At 29.5% G+C, this 12,500-nt stretch overlaps 1 protein-coding gene across 1 annotated transcript; it reads left to right on the top strand.

Annotated features, from left to right (window-relative positions):
* The first annotated feature begins 4,100 nt into the window (after positions 1-4,100).
* LOC130802920 (probable E3 ubiquitin-protein ligase RHC2A) lies at positions 4,101-6,130 on the top strand. The gene has a single exon (XM_057667037.1). It carries the CDS (start codon positions 4,345-4,347, stop codon positions 5,692-5,694), a length of 1,350 nt encoding a protein of 449 aa, XP_057523020.1. The 5' UTR covers positions 4,101-4,344; the 3' UTR covers positions 5,695-6,130.
* The last annotated feature ends 6,370 nt before the right edge of the window (positions 6,131-12,500 follow it).

Genomic DNA, 12,500 nt, shown 5'->3' with positions numbered 1-12,500 from the left:
AAGGAGAATCATGATCTCCACCACTCAATTTAGATTTCAACAATGTAAAGCAAAGCATAAAGGGTGGATCGGACCACTTAACATTAAAGCATTTTTGCCCTTTTTTGACAAATGAATTGTACAAGTATTATATAGTATGATTTGATAGTATAAACAAGATTGATCACAAAATTATGTGTGTATTATTGACTTTAAAATTAGATGGTTTCTAAATAGAAATTTAAAATGAATTTTGTATGTTTATAATTAATGATAATAGAGAATGGTATGTGGATGAAAGTAATCCGGCAAAATTTATATAGCAAGATTTGGAGGACAAATAAGGAGTCCAATGAAAAATAACTTATTCTAATACCCATCTAGAAAAAGTAAAGAGAAATACATATGACGATATGTACCAACATATTAGAAAACCAACTTGAACTTATGCCAGAGAAATCTACAATAGAAGCAATTCAACTTATTAGACATATGAAGTATTATAGGGCTAAAAAGAAGACTTGCACATGATTTTTATTGATTTGAAAAAAACACACAAGGTATTAGGAGAAGTATAATTTGGTGGAAAATAACAAATAAAGACACTTGGAAATGACTACAACGAAGTAGTGAAAAAAAATGAAGAGCAATCACTAGTGTATTATTTGATAGAGGTGCTTCCCTAAAGCAAAAGGAAAGTTTTATCGGACATCTATTAGACTAGCCCCACTATATGGATCAAAATGTTGAGCTTTTAACATTGTAGGAAGATGAGAGTAACAAAAATAAAAATGCTTAGATGGATGAGTAGACACACATTTTGAGTATAGAACGTGTGGGATTTCAAATGAGACGTGTAAGACTGAAGATGACCCAAAGTTATTTAATGGAAGACGATATGAAAATTTTAGATTTATGGATCGAGATGGTAGAAAATCGAAATAAATAGAGAAAAAGAATCCATATGGAAGATCATTGACACTAATATATTAGTTTATACAGTCGATCCAAAAGTATCTGACATAATTATTCTAAGTAGTTTTTTTAAAAATATTTAACCTAAGCATGTATAACCATGTCATTTTCAAATTAATTAATAGGAGTATAGTATATCATTATGACTCATGAAAATGTTGTTTCAATACAAACACAATTTGGTTTCTTTATTAGTTGATAGTACAATTATTTTTGGATCAATATGCATATCATAAGGAAATATGAATGTCTAATTTGTCAATATCTCTTTTAAAGTCATAGTTTATTCAGAAAAAAAGGAGGTGAATTGCTTGTTTGTTGCCGCCTATGTACTATAGAAAAGAAATTAATAATACTAATCAAAATTTATTTTATTAATATTTAGAATCGTAATATAATAATGTATGATGTATAATAATGTATAAGATTATGCTATATACATTGTATATATAATTTTAGGAGTTCTATGATTCTCTACTTTATCTTTGTTTTTTGTTCTTTAGGTTTGCCTTTTCATATTCTTAATATACACATGTTATAGCTTATATTGTAGAATTATTAACTAATATTTTATGCATCTCTATATTATATCTATAACTAATATCTATCAATAATAACTAACACTAAACGGAAATGCTCTAACATTATTATTATTATTATTATTATTATTATTATTATTATTCTACTCTAAAAATTAAATATGTGTCACTTTTTTACTAAAAATTTCCATCCAAAAAAGTAACGGGTAATATAAAGTTGAGTAATATGGTGCTTTCACACGAAACGCAGGTAATATTGAATTTCGCTATATTTTTTATTTTGGTTTATTTATGAGATTTATAATATTTTTGTATGTTGTTATGACTTACATTTTATTTTTAATTTTTATCTACATATTTAAATTATCTTTTTATTTCAACCAAATATTTCTTTCACTTTCCTATAAATCAGATTTTACCCTTTTCAATCCTTTTTGTTTTCTTAAATTTTATACTTATATAGCAAATATTGCAGAACATATATATAGAGAATATTCAAATAAGTAAGTATTTTGTTGAAAAATAATCTTGACAAATACTAATAATCAAACTTCAAAGAATTAGTCTTGCACAGCAACTCCTATTTACAATTGGAGTATCCCATATATAGGCCATCCTATCCCCTATAAAATTAAGCCATATAATGATGAACCGGTAATTTACCACTCTCTCAAATAATCGTCATTTACCTAAGATTCTCTCAAACATAATCTAACCTTGACACCATGAACATAAATTCTACTCCTTGTTAACAAGTACACTGTTCGTCTCACTTATTTAGAAATAATAACTATTTTGGTCCGAATTCTCTCATGTTGCACATTTTTATTTTTGGATGATAATTAATAATATTTTTAAAATCTCATTCATATATTTTAATTTTCTTTTAATTTTATTCATACAGTTTAAAATGATTACTTATAACGTTAAAGTGATCACTTATAATTAAAAAAATTATTTTTTTTATAGTTTGAGAGTGATTACTTATAACTTTAAAACGATCACCCTTAAAACGATTACTCACGATCTTAAAGTAATTAATTAAAAAAATGAGCTAATATATAAACTTGTCTTATAATGCTGTATTTATTTATATGATGCTAATTCAAACTACATCAACTACACTAGTAGATCTTCTCATCTCTTGCCACTGGAAAGTTTTTGTTAGGCCAATTTATGGCAATAATGGACCCACTGGAGCGCCGAACAGTCCACATACCCTTAATCACGCCCCTCTTTCTAATCCTTTCCCTTTCTCTAATTTTATTGCATTAACATGTTTAAATTTAAACTTTACTAACAAAGTAAGATAAAAAAATTTTACTACTAATAAACAAGTCACTTATTCGAGTGAGTGTAAAGTACTCGGGATTTTTAGTAATAAAAGAATCTATTTAAAAAAAAATTTATGATAAGTAGTGAGAGAACAAAAAATTAGTATAAAAAATACTCCCTTTAATTTATTATTAATGTTTCATTTGTTTTTTTGACGCTATTTATCTTTTACTCTTAATTTGTATTTTATTATTAATTTATAAGTTAAAACATTGTCCAGTGGGATGTAGTTTGAATTGTTTCAATGTAAAGACTATTTATATTAGAAAAAATTACCTTGAATAATACGACCTTTCACTGATTTTCCTACAATAATACGAACTTTCAATTAACCATGAATAATACGAACTTTGATACATATTTTCCACTGGCATACCTGACCGGTTCTTTACCTGAAGAAACGGTAAATTCCCCATTTCTTCATTATTTAATGGGTATTTAAAAAACCTTTTTTCAGCAGCCTCTTCTTCATCTTTTGCTCACTTTCCTCATCCAATTTAATTGGGTTGTAAATTGTAAATAAGTTGTAAATTGGGTTAGAAGAGAGAATCCAAGTGATTTCTATATGAATATAATGCAAGTCATTTCTATATGAATATAATGCTTATATTCCAAAAAAAAAAACACTAGGTTTTACCGTGAGACAATAGATCAGCCAACTATTTTTAAAAAATTACTTCCTACACAAATGCAATCCAAATTTCATTGTTTTGTTTTGTTTCTTTAATAATGAACTGCTTATATCGACTTGTCTCACGATGAGACGATTGCATATAACACTGGCAATTATTTTTATTCTTACGACAACAATGAGCTTCTTGCCATTAAAATAGATTATATTTTTTGTCATAGCCATTTTCTACCATACTCTCAACTCCAAATAAAAATAACTATTAAAATGATCAAATATAATACTTCCTTCATACTTTGTAAATTGTAATATTTGTTTTTTCACGTAAGGCAATGTACTAATTCAATTATGTGTAATATAAAATTATAAAAATTTAATATTAATAATCTTTGCATCGAGATGAATCAAACACAATTTCCCTTAACTTGATTTAAAAATTAATCACAAATTAGAATAGATAAGTAGCAGAAACCGATAACTTATCGGCGATACGGCGATAACCCACACATTTTCCCTCTCTAACGTACTTAACGCCGTTGACTCTTGTCCAATTAAAATTCAACACGTGTCTCTAACGTCCGTGGGAACCACGCCTTTCTCGCCACGCGTTTAATTGCCGTCAAACATTTTCCAAATAACGTCAATTATTTCGTCTTTCAATTTTATTCTCATTTAACAAAAATATTTTTCGCCGCTTTCTCTCTCCTCAAAATCCCCCTTTCTCTCTCGTCGCCGGATCTCACCCTCTCCCAACACCATCTCCAAAATCCCCAAATTTTAGGGTTTGATTCTAACAGATTTATCATCCTTATATTCGATTTCTTGGTTAAGTTTAATCTAGATCTGAATATAGGTGAAGAAAAGATTCCATTTTTATCGAATTTAATGGCGTCGGCGGAAGCAATTACAACACCAACATCATCTTCATATTGGTGTTACAGTTGCAATCGATTTGTTAGAGTTTCAACAAATTCGATTTCTCTTTCTTCAAATTCTTCAATTTCTTGCCCAGATTGCCATGGTGGTTTCGTCGAAGAATTCGATTCCCCTTCTCCTTCACTTTCAGGACAACCTCCACCTTTACAATTACCACAACTCTTTTCTTCTCCTCTTTCCGATTCTAGACGACGTCAGTTTCCTGCCACAGCTATGTTCATGGTCGGTAACCCTAATTCAACGTCAAATTCAAACTCAAATCCGAATTCTAATTCAAATTCGCTTTCGTCGAGCCCTAGACTTCGTCGTAGTCGAAGAAATGGTGGTGACAGGTCACCTTTTAACCCGGTTATCGTATTACGGGCCCCACCCGAACCTGAAAATAGTGGTGGTGGAGGGGGAGCAGGAGGGAGCTATGAGTTGTATTACGATGATGGAGGAGGTACAGGTTTAAGACCATTACCTGCTAGTGTATCTGAGTTCTTGCTCGGGTCGGGTTTTGATCGGCTATTAGATCAATTAGCCCAAATTGAAATCAACGGAATTGGAAGGAATGAACAGCCGCCGGCATCAAAGGCGGCAATTGAATCGATGCCGACTATCGAGATAGTTGATGATCATATTGAATGTGAGGTTTATTGTGCTGTTTGTAAAGAAGCTTTTGAGCTAGGGTCTGAAGCAAGAGAAATGCCCTGTAAGCATATTTATCACCATGATTGTATATTACCTTGGTTATCTTTAAGGAATTCTTGTCCTGTTTGTAGGCATGAATTGCCTTCTGATAATAATAATAATAATAACAACTCGGGTGAATCACCCGAGTTGAATCCAGTTGATTATAGTAGGCGTAACAACAATAATCATAATGGTAATACTAGACATGGTGGTGGTTTGGTTGAGGGTAATGAGGATGAGACTGTTGGGTTGACTATATGGAGATTGCCTGGTGGTGGGTTTGCAGTTGGGAGGTTTTCAGGTGGGAGAAGAGGGGAGAGAGAATTACCTGTTGTTTATACTGAAATGGATGGTGGGTTTAATCAAGGAGGTATTCCTAGGAGGATTTCATGGAGCTCTCGTGGTGGGAGATCGAGGGAAAGGGGAGGGATTCGAAGGGCTATAAGGAGTTTGTTCTCTTGTTTTGGTGGGAGTAGGCATCATCAAGCATTGGAGGATTCGAGTGGTTCTAGTACCGATTCAAGGGTTAATAGTCAGAGGAGTCGAGCAACATCGTTTTTCTCTGCTTCTTCGAGATCGAGAAGCAGGGGTTTTGATATGGGGAGTAGGATAAGAAGATGGTAAAGATGTGTGAAATGTAGGATGCATTGTCAAATGATTTGCCAATCTCCTCGTGAATCAGAAAAAGTGATTATGATCGTTTTTTTCCTGAATCGCAAATTCAAAAGGCAAATTAGCTAAAGGTGGGCTCAGATTGGGCCTTGAGGGTTGGTTTATGTACATAAAAGAATGGGAGTTAAAGGAGAGAATTGGGAGATTGACTATGAGATGAATGTTGATAGGAAATGGGGCTAAACAATGGTTTATTGAGGAGCAAGAAAGTGGAGTCCTTGGAGGAGGAAGTAAGATGCAATAGCAATATGGATTGCATACTTGACTAAATTGTAATGGACTATGATCCAAAATGTGTATTTTTCATCATTCTAAGGTACTTTTTTTGAAAATTTGTATTTAGTTGCTTATTACTTATCAATCAATCATTATATTATCTTGAATCAAATTTTTGTTTAGGATGAATCAAATTAGTTCTTCAATAATGCTCTTATGTCTACATCTTGATAAATTTAGTTTCAAGTTTGCATCTTTTTGCTTTAAACAAGATATCATGATTTCATATAACTTCATTGGAAATTGGAATAGACTTTTCTGATTGAATATGTCAGTAACAGGAAGACATTTTGGCATTGCTAACTTAGAACACACTGCTTGAATTGAAGTTCAGCTGTATCTTTTCTTGTTTTATTATGCAGTTTATGGCTTAGTTGTCAGATCAATTCTGCTTGGCATTGTCATTTAATTTAGCAGTTTTTGACATTGGCCAACTTGTCACCTTAGCTAGATGATCTATCCATCGAGTAAACTACCTATTACTAATATCGAAGAGGTGCTCAAAATAGATCCAATGATCCGATACTTTCCCGACCTTATAACTTAATCCGACTTCAAAATAAATTTAAAATAATGTGAAAATCAATATAGATATAAGACCCGATTTTAATCCAACCCGAAACACCTAACCCATATGAACACACCTCTACTATTAAGGAGAGGGATCCAACTCACTAATATCAAATACTCAGTTTTATTTGTCTACTAGTAGTGGGTAGTTTACTCATCGAATCAACTAAATTTCTTCCGCTATATATTATATATTGACAAGTATACATGTGCAGTAATGCACTTATATATCTGTTTGATGATCATCCTTCCCATATCTGTTCTCTTCCTTGTTTTTGGCTTGTTATAAATATAATAACAATGAGCAAGTATTATTCTTCTATTCATTCTATTGTTCATGTTGGACAATTATAGGTTCACCCTAATTTAGGAGGGTCCAATTTGTTTGCTCTACATTTTGTTGCATGTTCCCTAATTTGTTTTTCCCACCTACACGAGTATCAGTTCCTCCTCTCCCCTATTGCCCGTACGAATTATCCTCACCTCGAAATCAAAAAAAGCTTGCTGCTTTGAGCAATTTATAATAGTTCTATGGTTCTTTTTGTCGAGTTTTGTTATTGATCCGTTCTTACAATGATCTACTTCGTCTCATAGTTGTGCAAAATCAATATCTACGATTGACAATGAATGATTTTGCGACCTCAATTGCGCTACCGACCAGAATGTCCCTTAACTTTTGGATTAGGCTTTCCCTTCTTGACCTCATAAATAGTTTGATCGAGTCATGCTGTATTGTATCCGTTTGTAACTAAAGTTCAATCGGAAATAATTTCTTTGTTAGTTTTATCACTAATGAGGATAAAGTTGTGTATATATGATCCTCCCAAACGTAACCTTAGGTGAGACCCACTTGACAACATCTAGTGGCTGAGACAATTCTAAAGAGGTAGTTGGTAACAGATCAGATAAACTCCTTTTGTGATCCGTCTTAAGGTGTTGTGAACTTTTATCATTCCTTGTATTCAATGATCTTCTAATGATTTGTTCTTGTTTAGACAATTCTTGGTGATTGCCAGTTAATCGACCTTTGTTTTCTTTTATACTTTTGTATTTATTTTGTACAAGTATTTTTTTATCACACATTTATTTAGTATTTTACTTCTATTTCTATTGTTATTTTCGTACCATATTTAATTTGTGTCAAACTCTCCATAATTCTCTTTTAATCTTATTAACTATAAATTTGTTCCCTCTTTTATACACTAATGCAAGTTGGCTTGGATGGTGATACATTTTGATATGAATTTTCAAGTTTAGGTTTGTTTTGATTTAAAATTTCTTTGAATTTTGTACACATGGTTAAAAAAATATATAATTTTTTGAAAGAACATTTAATTTTGTCTCATTTTATGATATTCATGATTTAAAATGAGATTATAATAATCACAATGAACAAAACTAATAGTCTACCGGTGATTATGACTTGTAAAATTGATTTTTCAACCGATTTGAAATTTATTTGAAATTCTACTGAAAATTAGGGTGTCATAATCCCGAAAATCACGTTTTCACTTGCAATCAAGATTAATATATTCACCTCAAATTCCAATAAAATGGTACGTTTGCATAAATAAACTACTAAAAAGGCTTTGAATAAAATAATTAAATCGAAACTACACGAATAATAATTCTAAAACAAAAAAAACTAATTATTCTCATAAACTACCAATAAAACACTAAAAAGTCTAAAGTGATACAAGTAACATATCATTAGTAGGTAACTTGCAAATTGAAATAAAAGATAGGGTTATCTTGATACTGAACTAATTAACTCAACTAATATTTTAGGTGTGATACAATATAAAATAAATGAATAAAATGGCTAATAGGTGCAAATTTTTCTTAAGAGTAGTTTTTTAAAATTTTTTATTTTAATTACAGGGTAGGCCGAGATGAAATGGCTTTAAACGAGAATTAAACTCATGATCTTTGCAGAAAAGTCCCAAATCCTAATCATAGTTGTCTATAAGTGAAATACACTGGATATGATGATAATAATCTTTTCAGAAAATGATATTTATTCTCCAACTAAAATAAAACCCAATTTTCTAAATATAGATATTTAAAATGTTGTTTGAACCTATAAAAGGGAACCAATTACCTTGAAGTGCTCCTCTGTACATGCCTAGCTTTTAATTTAAATACTTAGATTAGTTTGGCTTTTGAGGTTGTCTTATAGCAATATAGGCCTTAAGTCATCACATCTTTTAATTTGTGAGTACTTAGTATTGCATTATTATGGAAAATGCCAGCTAAGTTGGTCCATATATGGGTTCATATTTAGTTGCATAATGTGTTGATAATGAGAGATTCAAGCATTATTGCCCTATTAGGATATATCTTTCTCTTGATCTATACTTCTATAACTTTGTAAGAGAATTAATACTTTGGTAAGCATTGTAGAGCTTAGAGGTGTCAAAATAGATCCGATGATTTTATATTTATCTGACTTTGTAACTGAATTTTATTTAACCCGACAACAAAAATGAATTAAAAATTATGTAAAAACGATATGAACACAAAACCCAATTTTAAACTGACCTAAAATAGACACAAAATCGACTAGATGAACCGAATAAACACCTGTAACCGTGGTAAATCCAGGATGTTCGAAATGATAAGAGATAACACATACACTACAATAGTTTCAAACGAGAACCAAGTATCACCTTTCAAAGCCAACTATTATTTTTTAATCTATGTTTCGATCTAGATAAGCTAGGGCTCGAGTTATTTTAAGTATTTTAAGTTGTTAACATATACATTAAATTATAAGTATTTTGAATTGTTAATAGTTAATACATATAAATATGAATGCTTGATCCATCATACATTAAATCATAAGTATTTTAAGTTGTTAACAATGACATTTCAAAATTATCACTTTTTCTCTTAATATTTTGAGGCTTAAATCTTTCTAAATTCTAACCTTACCTATGATTATTACGATGTATCTAATAAAAAAAAATAGTGAAAAATACCACCCTAAAAACACATGCGAAATAGTAAATAAAACAAAAATTAATCTAACTCATTTATTAAACATGTCTAATAAAGAAGTACTCATGTTGTAATATAGTTTTTTTTTTATTAACGAGAATCATATCTTATTTCAGATAAAACGTATAATACCGTTTCATGTAAAATCCCAAGTTCAATTCTCGCTCCTTCATCTCCTTCCATTGATTTGTTTATTGAGGAATTGGGCCTCATAAACCAATTCTCATAATAAAATATTGGGCCGAATACATATCCAAATTCCTATGTTATGGAAATTCGTCACTGAAAGTGAATTTGCAACAAAAGAAGAAAATTACTCTTGAATAAAACATTAACTTTTGTTTGAGATAGACGCTTTTTATATATGGACTAATAGTTCTATTAATACAATTATTAGCTTATAAGCTCTTTATTTTGAGATCGTCTTATCGAAAAATAATTTCTCAATAGTAGCCCTAAATAAAATGTAGAGCAACTTTAATAATAAAATGATTTGTTTTATAGACCCTCCTATTCACACCAATTGTCTCTCTTGCATTTTACCCTCTATCTAATGCAATAATTCAATTATCTACTTCTGCGTAATTATAAATTATTTAAAAATTAATATTGATAAAATTTCACTATAAATCATTCTCTTTACTATTATATAGTACCAACAGCAAAGTGGGCTATTTGAGTAGCTTTCACCTCACCAACTATCTCATTACACAAATTAAGAATGGATAAATTACAGAGTTGGACTTTGTCTTAGTGGCAGCAAACCAAAAAGTAGCATATATCCATCTCTAGAATAAATTTAAATTTAATTCTCAATGATCTTCTTTTCTTAGTGGTGGCTTAGATTGAGTATAAATATTTAAAGGGTAAAAAAAAGTCAAACTAGTGAAATAAAGGTAAGTGAAGGTGCAAATAAAGTAATAGAAATACTTGTAAAAGGTGTAAAATGAGAGTAAAATAAAAAAGATGAATAAAAATGATGATGATTTCCCTCATTTGAAGGAAAGTATTCCCCACCCTCCCATAAGATAAATTTATACCCCAGTATGAGGGAAAATAATTGTTGTTTTATCCATTTTTCATTACCTTATAATTAATTCTTCTACCTCTCTAACAATCAAATTCTTTTAATCTTCTATCTAATTAAACTTGTTTTCCTACTTTAATTTTTATTTACCCTTTAAATATTTACCTTTAATTCAAACGAATTCTTAATCTATCCTACAGACCAAAAAAAGAGTGGACAATGAATCAAGTCAACAACAACCTTTATTAGTGACAAAGTAAGACTATAGTCTATAGTAAATAGTAATGACCGGTAAACTCGGTCATATCAATGAAGAATGAAGATACATTCCAAACACTTCCACTTTCGGCTACCTTTTCATTTGCAAAATTTGCGCAATGTTCTCTAATGCTCCGACCCATTTTAGAAGTTAGAAAATGGTACTAGAAAATTAGATAATCTGAATGTACACTTTTTATATGTTCCTTTAAATCTGCTATTTATATATTTAATTCAAATATAATAAAAAAAAATAACATTTTTTTAATGATTTATGCAAGTTATGACTAAACACTTTATCTTTGTTTAAGTTATCAAAATAAATCTCATTATAATTGTCAATTAATATAAAATATATAATCAATGTTAATCCATTATTGTGATTTAAAGTTATCTTTCTTATAAAACAAAGTTGTCCATACTAAGAGTGGTGTACATAAATTTATTATGGACTAAGTCTAAATTTAAAGTAATACCTATTAAGAGTGACATTTAATCGTCTATATTAATACTTGAAAATATTTTATCCAAAATACTCATAAATATATACACTACTAAAATTTGATTACTTTTTTCCTTTCCTTTTGTTTGTTTTTACTTTATAACATTTTAGCTTATGAGAAAGAAATTTATATATGCTTTTGAGGGATAAATTATAAAAGAAATGTATTTATAGAAAATCTTGTTAGATTCACTTTAAAGTATAATTTTTTATATATATTTTTATAATATGTATTTAAGAAAGGTTTAAAATTCACTTTGAAAACTATGAAAAAAATAAATCGGATAAACAAAAGGAATGAAGAGAGTATAATAAAGAAGAAAAACCTATGAACCTAAATTATTGAAGAAATAATATTAATCATTTCATATTAAAGTTTAATGCATGAACTTTTAACAACAAATCCCAAAATTCAAAACTTTATCTCCTTTTAGTGTATATATAGTTATTATCACCAAAAACTATTGGTTTCAATCAAAACTTTGAATATAACAAGGCAACTAATCCACAAGACTTAAACAAAAATAAATAAATAAATAAATAAATAAGTAATAAATAAATAAATAACCAATTAATCAATTCTTTTATGGGGCCATTCTACATGCTTCACAAAAATGTCAATTTCCTAAGGAATCACATAGAAATCACAATCATGGAGTTAGCTTCTATTATGATTTTCAAACAAACAAAGACATAATGAATTTGATCACAATCATGGAGTTAGCTTCTATTATGATTTTCAAACAAAGACAAAATGTCAAGTGTGTCTAATATATATTTCTTCGATTCTATTTATATGTAATATTAATATTTATAATCACGTAGTTGTAAAAAAATATAAAAGTTCATAAATAAATCTAGCAAAATTTCACTCGACAAAAAAAAATTGAGATAAAATTAACCGATAAATTATACTTCCTCCATTCTATAATACTTGCTACTGATAGTGACATATTCCCACACAATATATCACACTCAGTAACAATTATTATAAAACGAAAAAAGTATAAAAAATACAAATATTACATTGAATTAGAATCATAAAATAAAATAAAAGAAAAGAACTCAAATAGAATCTATAATATTATATGCATGATGTGTAAATCAATTAGGCCGCCATTTAGG

This window comes from Amaranthus tricolor, chromosome 16 (genome assembly GCF_026212465.1).
Source record: "Amaranthus tricolor cultivar Red isolate AtriRed21 chromosome 16, ASM2621246v1, whole genome shotgun sequence".
In the NCBI taxonomy this organism is placed as follows: domain Eukaryota; kingdom Viridiplantae; phylum Streptophyta; class Magnoliopsida; order Caryophyllales; family Amaranthaceae; genus Amaranthus; species Amaranthus tricolor.
The sequence above is the reverse complement of the archived record's forward strand: the minus strand, read 5'-3'. Positions and strand labels throughout refer to the sequence as shown.

Coding starts and splice junctions, on each gene's coding strand:
- LOC130802920 (XM_057667037.1), top strand. CDS start 4,345: ATGGCGTCGGCGGAAGCAATTACAACACCAACATCATCTTCATATTGG.